At 39.0% G+C, this 11,987-nt stretch overlaps 1 protein-coding gene across 1 annotated transcript in view; it reads right to left on the bottom strand.

Moving 5' to 3' along the window:
• Nucleotides 1-2,483: 2,483 nt before the first annotated feature.
• Gip (hydroxypyruvate isomerase-like protein Gip) overlaps nt 2,484-11,987 on the bottom strand; it is a 48,437-nt gene continuing 38,933 nt past the window's right edge. The window contains exon 5 of the mRNA XM_067147034.2: nt 2,484-4,463. Within this exon, the coding sequence (XP_067003135.1) occupies nt 4,276-4,463 (188 nt within the window). The 3' untranslated portion in view covers nt 2,484-4,275. The remainder of the gene's footprint in view (nt 4,464-11,987) is intronic.

Raw genomic sequence — 11,987 nt, 5'->3', positions numbered from 1 at the left:
GACCAATCAGAGAGGAAGGGGGCACTTACAGAATCCGCCATAATAATGAACTGTATGAACACCAGGAGGATATCGTCACGTCTATAAGGAAAAGGCGCCTGACCTTTTATGGACACTTGGCCCGTCTGGATTCTGAAAGACTCACCAAAAGGATATTCACAGTAACAGGAAGAGGCAAGGCTTCTAAGAACAAATGGATCACGTCAGTTAAGTCAGATATGGAACAACTAGATATCCCACCGGGACAAACTCATGACCAACTACTGTTCCGTCAAGCCATCCGACACAGAGTTTTCCCAACGTCCCTTACAAGTAAGAAGACTACAGGAACTAAGTGGACCGAGGAGAGAAAGCTGGCTCATAGTCAGCAAATGAAGGAGTATTGGAAGAAGAAGAAAGCAACAACTTTACCCAAGAGTAGATACGAGCCCCGTGGTCCTCAGTAGGCCTAAACGACAAAGAAGAAGAAGACTCTGATATTTTTACTAGCCCTGTTTATGTTTCCATATTTATGGTTTGGTGTTTTTCACACCTTTTAGTGCACGTGTTATTTTATAAGGCCCAGAGAAAATGTTTTCGTATTGTTCTATCATGGCTTTTATACCTTTTAATGCTTCTCTCTCATCTTTAGAAATGGCAGGTATAGTTTTCAGTGCGCCCATGGACACACAATGTAAAATTTCCTCGTGTCGGAAAAAATTATATCTAATGTTTTCATATCCCTGTTGGACAGTTTCTATTCATACAGTATATTCAGTAGTAAGTTTTCTTGCCATTCTTTCTTGTTGTCCCCTGTAGAAATGTCTTAATGAGGTCTTGCTGTATCTACGTAAAGCTAATATACTGAGGATTGTCATGGTGACACGAAATGACATAAATGTTTTGATTATAATATGATACAGAATTGGAACATGTGACAAACAAAGCGAGATATAACAATTGTCAATAATGTATCTGTAATGCACTAGCCAAAGCTTCATCACTCTGAGAGGTATATTCTTGAAAACATTAGGGAAAATGTATTGACATCCAATCATTTGGAGGCGTGACCTTAGACCACGTAATCATAGGTTGCTTTATGGGAGGTTCATCATCACTGTCACCTTCCAATATTTGAAGCAAAGAAATAGCTGATAAACATTTCAAAACTGACTCTGAATCTGTCGGTTCATTCTCAACAACCTGAAAGACCAATCCATCACTTTCATCTTCCAACAAATTTCACAATACTTTATTATCAATTTTCCGTAATGAAGTGAAGATGCCATAGACACGCACTGTACTACAAATGTATACTGTATTTGCTCGCATATAACTCGGCACTGCGTTTGTCTCTCATCCCATTTCAGTGATAGCGAAAGCAATTCCGATGATGATATACCAGACTCCGCGCAAAATGACATTCAGCATATTCAAATAACTGATACGCATTCGTCTTATTGCCCACCTGCAATCAAGTTCACTGACCAGATAGGATTAAATGTTGACATAGAAAATAGAAACAAAATTACGCCTTTCGTCGATTTATTTGTAAATGATGATTTCCTTGAATATGTACGGCATCAGACAAACATTTATGTGGAACAAGTTATAAGTGCAGTACTGCGTCCATTCACTAAATAGGCCTATTCTATTTTTCAAACGTGGAAACCGGTCGACGCAAATGAGATGAAAAAGTTTATAGGACTAATGTTTGTAACCGGAAGAATTAAAAAATCAGATCTGAAAATGTACTGGAAAGATGACACTATTTTAGGCTCGCCGAACTTTTCAAAAACCATGGCACGAACCCGGTTTGAAAACATATTGTCATTCTTGCACTTTAACGACAGCAGTTGTTATGAGGGGAATCCTGATAGGCTATACAATATCAGGCCGATTCTTGAAAGGCTCCTCAGCGACAGTTTACGTACAGTAATATGTAATGTAAAACAGTGCACTATAGAGATGAGAGAATTTAAAAAGGCTGGGCTGGAGGTTTACATCACCTGCTGAGGAGTTGGTAGTCAATGTGTTAAATGCCTTCATTTTCACAATAGCTTCCAAACTGGCTCATCACACTGGTGTTGTCACCTTGCAAATTCACTGCTTACTCTTCATGTCTATTGCTGGATAGCTGCCTTTCAGGAAACAGGAACTGACATACAGTAAGTGTTGAAAAACATGGAGGAGGCCTAACCAGCTTGATAAACATCAGTGTATATTCATGATCTTCATTTGTGAAAGAACTTGTTGGTATGACTACTTTTGGTTTACATTGTTAATGGCCACAACTGAGAACTAAAACTAGAGGCAGCCCTACTACTGAAATACTTAATTTGTGTTTATGGACCACTAAAGTTCTAAAAGTACTGGATCACGTTCTGGACTGTTCCAGCTGAAAAAAAAAAACAAAAAGTAATGGGGTAGGCAGTGTCATCTACATAACTGCTGGTGTTTCGGACATGACAAAGTCTACCTGCAATAAAAGAAATGACACACCATTCGCAATGCCAAGTGTTTATTTGTTACTTACAGCAAATTAATTCTATTATACAACATTATTTACAATGTTAACAGCATTTAGTCAACCTTCTACATCCACCTTGCGCATTAGATACTCCCATTATGCCTCAGTGGCCATCTCTCATGACATTGAATGTGACAATGACTCAACGGCATCGTGATATTGACCAGCACACCACTACTAACTTCCCCTTTGGATGGAGACACCTTTGCTATTTCCATCCTCCACCTTTGTATTGTCCGCTTCCGCAGTGTAACAATGTTATTAGCTGCCGCCCTCAGGGGCCCAGATTCGATTCCTGGTACTGCCAGAAATTTAAGAATGGCAGGAGGGCTGGTTTGTGGTTGAAACTATACGTGCAGCTCACTTCCAATGGGGGTATGCCTGAAAAGAGCTGCACCGCCTCGGGGTGAGGACACGAGTTCCCTTTTTACCTTTGTATAAGACTTCCTAAACTCCCTTCATAGTGTATAATTTGACCAATGAGTATTGAATGGTTACCGATATGGAAACAGCAAAAGAAAATTTAGTTGCACATTTTTAATGTTTACAGACACTTATTCACAAACTGTATTTGTATTCGCCATAACGCCAATTATGATAAGCCTGTCTATTCTTTAACAGAATGAAACAAAATCTTTTAAGCTGGTCGATGTGTTCACTTGCTATGGATCTCCGAAGTGTACTGAATGAACGTAATTGAGAGCTCAAAGCATGAAGCCTCTGTGGGGAAAGGATGCATCCTTGTGTAAAATTCTGTTATGGAATTTAGCTGAGTCATCAAGTTATCTAGCGATATCAGAATACTAAATGTGTCACTTGTAGTTTGCCAGAAACAGCCTGTGATAAACAGACTGATTTTCATAATGCCAAATTTCTGTGCAACCACATCAACAGAGTGAGCTGTTGTCACAACAAAAGCACTGGAAATGACTGGTGATTAAAACTGTCCACAATAAAAATAAAACCTCCATTTAGGTATTAATGAACAAGGGTTTTCGTGGCTCATTGTCATTTATTAAAATACATATTATATCTGGATTAAAGCCAGTTTATATTAACGAGTGTAACAAAAAAGCCGAGCCTTCTGCTAAGTTTCATTGGCTTTCATCAGGGCAAAGCATGTGAAGATCTGCTGACAGTGAGCATAGAAATTCTTCCAGGAACAAGGAAGTTATGACCACAGTATCCGCAACTCCCTAGTAACTGGACTCGGGGTTTGTCGTGCTGTGCTGTGATGGTTGGGAGGGAAGTTACTGACTCACCGACCTCTGCCGACAGTCACTGTGCCATGGTGGTGTTACGCATGTATTTCTTGAGTACAGGTCTCCAAGTATTTGATAACTTGAAATACTTGAAATTTCATTTGGGCGCAGTTCATCTCTATGACTTCCCTCACAAGTCAAGCATAGAAGTCTTTTACAGGCGCAATGAACCTCGCCTGGTCAAGGAGGGTTCGATGGTCTGTACTAGTACATGCAGTCCAGAAACTGTTGGCAGAGGGCGGTGAGCCAGTAACTTCCCTCCCAGCCAGCACAGCACAGCGCAACGATCCCCAAGTCCAGTTACTAGGGAGCTGTGGATAATGTGTTCCTTGAAGAATTTCTTTCTCACTGTCAGCAGCAGAATTTCACATGCTTTGCCCTGATGAAAGCAATGAAGCTTGGCAGATAGTTTTTTTTGTTTTTTTGTAAGACTCGTTAATATAAGGTGGCTTTGATCCAGATATAATATTTATTCATTTAGGTATCTTGATACAGTAAAAGATATCACAGTTTATAACCATACTCCTCGACCCACTTCAGTCCTGTCACAGTATCAGATGCTGGCTTGTACTCCAGTCCAATCCATCCATCATAGCCAAGTTTCTCTAGCACAGAGAACAAGTACGGATAGTTGACTTCACCAGGTGTGTTGGGTTCATTCCTATGAGGCACTTGAGCAATCTGAATGTGACCTGCAGAACAGAACAGAACAGAATAACCTAATTAATAATATTGCTGAATCATATACAGGGTTATTTGGCTAAGAAGTTCACCACAAATAACTCGTGAGACCCCTTCACTTTCAGTACCCTGCTACTAAGGAGCTTATAACTGAACTCTGAGTACTTTTCCAGGTTTTGTTTTAATAACTGTTAGGTTCTCCAGTATGCCATAACTAATTTTTAATACAATTTATAAACTACCTCAAAAGAAAACATATGGTAAAAGAATTATACCTGAAAAATTCTGTTAACGGATGTTTTCTTTCTTTTTCTTTTCCAGATAATTTATAAATTTATTTATTCAAAATTAGTTTCAGCAGACTGAAGAACCTAACAGTTATGAATTAAGTCAAAACTGCAAAGAGATGGCTTCAGATATCACAAATGTTTCCAGGGTGTCAATATTTACTGAGACAACAGAACTTCACTTTTCTTTAATGGAACTACGCTATTTTCCACTTCTAGCCTTCGACTTACGAACTTTACAAATTCAGAGCTATAATTATTTTGAGCTGGCGTGGGATGACATTAGTACACAAATAAGCTTGAGTGGAGTTTTTAAAAGTAGGAAAGATAGCTGACTAAGACAACTAAGCGAATACAAATACAATTTGTAAAGTGTCTGAACACTGAAAATGAGCAACTAAATTTTCCTTTGCTGTTTCTATGGGGTGTACTTGAAAAAAAGTTCCAATATTTACTGAGGGGGCAGCGCGCAACAAATGGAGGAAGAAGTCTTTGATGTACTTATCACAATATATGCTCGATGTGACCGCCATCCATTTCAGTGCAGCCTTCCATCCTATGTCGCATGGAATCATGCATTCGTTGGAACAACCCTGGTTGTGCCGCATTGCACCACAGGTAATGAACACTCATTTTTGTGGTTCATCCACATCATTAATGAGGACTGCATAAACCATGACCTTTACATGTTCCCAAAACCAAAAATCTAAAGATTTAAGGTCAGGTGAAGGTATTGCCCCTCTTCAACCAATCTATCACTCAAGGTAGACCCGTGTTGTGGTCAACTAACCCGATGATAAAAATGGACTGGTTCCCCATGGAACATCATGTGATCGATAGGGCGAATCATAACTCCGAGGATATTGGGTTTGCGACCAGTGCTTATGGGACCTTCTTTCCTTAGTTTATTGCACGCTGCCTCTTCTGTAAATATAGGAACCTTTTTCAAGGACAACCTGTATACTGGTAACCATTCAACACTCATCAATCAAATACACTATGAAGGGAGAAAAATACGAAGATAAAGTTGGAATTCAAGAAGACAAATTGTGGCAAATATCTGTTTATAGGAAGAGGAATTGGGGGTTTCAACAATCAACCAAGGAAGTTGTTCGATAAATTTCCAACTTCTTTGAAATCGTTTAAGAAAAGACTAAGTAAACAACTGATAGGGAATCTTCCACCTGGGCAACAGCCCTAAATGAAGGTCAGTGGTAAATGAAATGCTTCTCAAAAAAATGGAGTGTATTCAAATATCCTTTGTTTGCCAGCCATGCACCATCATACTCAGCTGAATCTCGAACAAGGCAGCTAAAAGCTACACATGAAACATGAGCTGTTGATTTACAGAGTTCCTTCATATTCTGACAGCTAGCTGTTGTATATCCGTTTTTTCTTTACCTGTTGCCTAAAATGATATTAAAGATGTTAATCATACAATTCATCATAATTTAGGGCTACAGTGGAGCAAATACTTAGCTGTCAGAAGAAGGTGAAGGAACTCTGTATGTTAACAACTTCTGTTTCATAAGTATTTCATCTTCTGACTGCCTGGTTTGCGATTCAATTCAACACGGTAGTCCACGGTTGTTGAATGAAGGACGTTCCAATACATTCCATTGTCTCGAGAAGTACTTGTCTATTTTCAAAGTAATCACAGTGCTAAATTTTTACTCTCCATGAGTTTAAGACTAGGTATAGAAAACAGTGTAGTTCTATTCATAAAAACAAAATTACTGTATATACACGAATAACCCCTGCCACTGAATGATTCTCACACCCTAATTTCAGAGAGAGAAATTTTGGAAGAAATGCTCTGATAAATATATCTAAAACCATAAAAACTACAGTACAATAAATTAAACTATGAAGCACCTTCTCGTGTTTATAGTATAGTCCAGTGGTATTACATAATATACCGTACTGGTATCTAAACTGTATTACCAACTTGCGACAGTAAATACAAATTTCTCTGGTGAAAACCAATAATAAATTGGTGGAAATTCACAATCTTTTCTTCATAATTGACCAGGAGGCATTTTACAGTGCTAGTTTTCCTATGAAAACCACTGTTGTTTCATTCAAAAACACATGTCAGTCATCCGTAGCTAGCCTTACAAACATTCATTTTAAACTCTCCTGCTACTGCTATAGCTTAAACGCCCGATGGATACAGTTTGTCTGTTTGAGACAGTTTTACTTTACCTCCAGTTGCATATGCAACTCTTGTCCACATTGTACTTCAAATCAAATCAAATCAAATCAAATCAAATCAAATCAAATCAAATCAAATCAAATCAAATCAAATCAAAATACTTTCTTTGCAAATGAGGTCTCTACTTCAGTGGGAAATGATACACAAAAATACATTATTCTCAACAACTACATTTTAAGTTAAAAAGAAGACATTTTTGCTAAAATACAGTATTATACAATTTACATTGACATTTTTTCTATTAAACACACAGCTCATCCTTAATAAATAATATTATTTACAGTATGTGGAATCACTTCAAAAAATACTATACAATATTGCTATAAGATTTAAATGTACATTGCTCCCCCCCCCCCCCCCCAATCTTTTGGTACCTAATGTATATAATGACCCGCTACGTCTTAACCAGAGCCCCTTTTGCCACTGCTTTTCAGAGTTCCTGAAGGGCCTTCACAGCTACCGTAGCAGTCCCAGGGCCCCTTTCTTCCCACAGCATGATTAGAAACTTGCTCTGCCTCTTCAATAATGTGAAACATTTCTTTAGTTGTGAACAACCTACAACGAACCACACCAGCCATCCTCAACATGTGCCACTACTTAAAAGTCTATCCATATGAAGACATACTAGACACTGAGGTCATGATTGTCGAAGACCCTCTTAAGGAGACAATCAAAGACTGCACTAGCGCATCTGCAGTGATACTGTATTTCAGGGACATTGCCGAATGGTGGCTGCCAAGGTAAGGAAAGGGTTTGACATAGTGGAAGATGTCACCATTGACCATGATGGAAGGAGCTGTCTTGTTGAAGTCTGGTGCTGACTGGTAAAAATTTGTGCTTTGTTAATACTTAGTTTTAAAGCGTTCGCTTGGTTAAATGCAGTCAAAATGGTTTGCTGTTCATTCTCTATCTCCCACCAAATCTATACACTATTTCCACATTCAGAGGTCTTCTCTCAATAAAATGCAGTATAGTCCCCATAAATATACGAAAGGGCACCCCAGGTCTGTTGTTGCCAAGAACTAAAGCACTTTTTGTTTTCATGTAGCAGTTAATGTGTTCTGATGTAATTAGATGGACACCCATCTAAGGTTAGGACTCTCCAAAGATCGACACAGTTTACAAAATCTGAGTCTTTCACAAGATATACAAATGCCAAATATAGAGGCCGTTTTTGTACTTTAGATTTTTCTTGCATTTGACTGGCAGTGATGAATATATCAACTGTGCTTTGGTTGGTTCTAAACTACACTAGGTTTTGTGATTTTCCTACAACTACTGTTACTATTAATTACATTCACACAATTACTCTTTAAATTAGTTGAGCGCCAGTCGCTGTAGTAAGTGACAAATTCGGAGAGCATACCTCTTATATTTGTTATTCCCAAGGCATGAGGTGATAAACTCACACACCTGGCAATATACACGAACATGGATGAGGACAGATGTAGATTGTGGTGAGGACTGTACTTGGAAATTGAATCAATTACCATTATTATTAGAAAACTGAACTCATGACTATACTTTACATCACAATCAACTTGTATTACTTCAATTGAATAATATAATACCCCATGACATTTTTTGTTGCATACAAAGAAATCTGGTATCCATTTATGAAGTCATTGGCATTTTACATTAATTAAATTTTATACTGCCGCTGATTAATTTCTTCTTCATGTTATGTATGCATAACATGTCCGATGCTGAAATTACCTTATGTCTGCAACCACCGCTGTTGAACTTCGTACTCCTGGAACCACCCCATCTGGGTTTGTAACTGGAAACTCTAGTCTGTTACATCATCTTCTTGCGTACCTGATGTTGACCTACTTTCCCTGTTCAAGTGTAATGACCTCCGTCAGGTCACGTCCATTCATATTCATGGTCAGAAATTGGAAGACTTTACTGAAGAACCTGTAATATTCAGGAATGCTACCTACTCTAGTTTCACACGTCCTGATAGCTACTATAGAGACTGTTGATATAAATACAACAGTTCTATGTTGTTTTTTATTTTATTTTGCTATTTGTTTTACGTTGCACCGACACAGATATGTCTTATGGCGATGATGGGATAGGAAAGGCCTAGGAATGGGAAGGAAGCGGTCGTGGCCTTAATTAAGGTACAGCCCCAGCATTTTCATGGTGTGAAAATGGGAAACCACAGAAAACCATTTTCAGGGCTGCCGACAGTGGGGTTCAAACCCACTATCCCTCGATTACTGGATTCTGGCCGCACTTAAGCGACTGCAGCTATCGAGCCCGGTCTATGTTATGTTAGATGCATCTACAGTACGTATGATCCAATTCTTGAACAATGTTCGCGAATTACATAATAGAATTCAATTAAGAATTTGAAGTACACTGGCGACTGTTAACTGCATATATCTATTAAGGTCGATATATACTGCCTATACATCTACAGAAAATGGCCCCAAGCCTCTGGTGAATATACTGAAATAAACTTGAATTCAGACATTCTACCTCACAATTAGATGCTGCCACTTCTACATCAGATCAGTACAAATTACCACTCGTCATGTCCACGCATCTCCCTTCTGCAGGGTGATCCCTTCAACACTGATACATGGTAGCTAGCAAATATGGAAGCAAGCTCGAAGCCACGTGGCCTTGCGCGATACAAAATTTGTCATGTGGCTTACTAGCCCCTACGTATATGAACGGTTACTAACTGTCCGTGTCAACAGAAACTTTCTTGCTTAAGGCAACATCGGTTAAACATAGCTTTGGTTGTACAATGTCATGCCAGCTCTTCTACCTACAGTTACAAGTTAGATACTACAATCTAAATTAGGCAAATCAGAATATAAAATCTAATGAATCGGGTCAATAATGATAATAATTATAATGAATGCTGAATGAAGTCTGTAACCCTGTTGTATGGTTACAGAACGCCTCCCTCATGAAATAATCGATCAAATGAATTGATTGATTCATGAAATATTTACATCACCTGAAATCGGGTACACACTCTTGATACATGTATAAAATCCCCTTTCCTAATTAGATACCTAGTCTCATCCATCTGGATGTTCATCAATACAATTTTTTTACATATACAGAATATAATTTTCACATTTCTTCTTCTTCTTTTCCTGCCGCTATTCCCACACCTGTGGGGTCGCGGGTGCGAACTGCGTCGCACATGTGGATTTGGCCCTGTTTTACGGCCGGATGCCCTTCCTGACGCCAACCCTCTATGGAGGGATGTAAGCACTATTGCGTGTTTTTTGTGGTGGTTGGTAGTGTAGTATGTTGTCTGAATATGATGAGGAGAGTGTTGGGACGGACATATACACCCAGTCCCCAAGCCAGAAGAATTAATCAGAAGCGATTAAAATCCCCGACCCGGCCGGGAATCGAACCCGGGACCCTCTGAACCGAAGGCCAGTACGCTGACCGTTCAGCCAACGAGTCGGACAATATCATTTTCACATTGATTATACAATATTATTTACATATAGAGATTACATTCTTTTTCACTTTGGTCATTCCAAACAGTCATTAGTGTCCAATTTTAACTTTCTTAGACATTACATTATATACACTTTCTCCAGACACTGGAGTTTATTGCACTGCCGAGCTTCACTGTATCACACGACACATGCTTACTGCACTGAAGTCCTGTTCAAAATGCCACTTTACACTTTGCTTCGGTATACCAACCAACAGACCTGTTTCCTCCCTGAACTGAACCTGTATGTATATTCTTCTTTCTTCAGTCAGTTTCTTCTCCTTGGCATTTGTTATTTGCCACTTTCTTACGTCAAGTCTACACTATATATAAAAAGCATTCGAAACATCAAATCCATGCATGAATTGGTGATAACCCAAACTTAAGTGTTGTTGGGTTAATTATTCTCTCAATCACTTCAGGAATGTTGTTAATCTCTTTACGGGATGCGCCACATACATAACACCTTTGGGAAGACTGATAGGAAGACAATACTCTGCAGACTTTTCCATACACCACAGTAAAATAAATTTTTTTTTTTGCTATTTGCTTTACGCTGCATCGACACATATGTCTTATGGCGACGATGGGATAGGAAAGGCCTAGGAAGTGGAAGGAAGCGGTCGTGGCCTTAATTAAGGTACAGCCCTGGCATTTGCCTGGTGTGAAAATGGGAAACCAAGGAAAACCATCTTCAGGGCTGCCGACAGTGGGGCCCGAACCCACTATCTCCCGATTACTGGATACTGGCCGCACTTAAGCGACTGCAGCTATTGAGCTTGGTGTGAAATAAATGTAGCTCATATTCAACCACTATTGTTTTTTCATCATTCAGGACTATTGTAGTAGGCAACAACTTCTCTTCCTGGGCACTAATACATTGCACCTCGTCCAGGATGAAGTCAGTTGTTTCTTTCTGGAACTTTAGACCTGCAGTAACGAGAAAATGAAGGTCTAGGATTATGCCAAATTTTAATCTGGTTTCCGGTGTCTGGATGGCTAAACAAAAGCTCAAGGGGCACAAGTGAAATGCAAAACAGAGACTCGTCACTTAATGATCTCTGTTTATAGAGACTTTGGTCTGAACTGCCATCACAGCCCCACTTCATTACAAGTTTATACTGATGGCAATACGGGGCCTTGAGCTGACTCCTGGCATTAATTTCACTCACTTGTGCCAGGCACCTGCTGTTGAGTTTCGAAATAACGTGTACATATTCATTTAAATTCTTCTTCTTCTGGGAATTTAAACCCAGGACTTTGTGTACTGACCATTAGACTGACAGTGTAGATGCTGAAAGAAATGTCAGTAAGTACAATTTAACTGTAACGACAGGGAAACATAAAAGAGAGAACAAAATGTTGAGGTATGTTATGATTTCCTTCTATAGTGTTACTAATTTATGATCGTGAATTGCTGTAAGTTAATTTTATATATTTCATTATTCTGATTTTTGATCAATATAAATTTGATTTTTTTCCTGTTATGCTTTAGCCTATGGCCTTTGCTGGCAGGACCTAGTGTTTACAGTGCACTAAGTCTTCTGGTATAAGC

The sequence above is a fragment of the Anabrus simplex genome, chromosome 5 (genome assembly GCF_040414725.1).
Source record: "Anabrus simplex isolate iqAnaSimp1 chromosome 5, ASM4041472v1, whole genome shotgun sequence".
Lineage (NCBI taxonomy): Eukaryota > Metazoa > Arthropoda > Insecta > Orthoptera > Tettigoniidae > Anabrus > Anabrus simplex.
The sequence above is the reverse complement of the archived record's forward strand: the minus strand, read 5'-3'. Positions and strand labels throughout refer to the sequence as shown.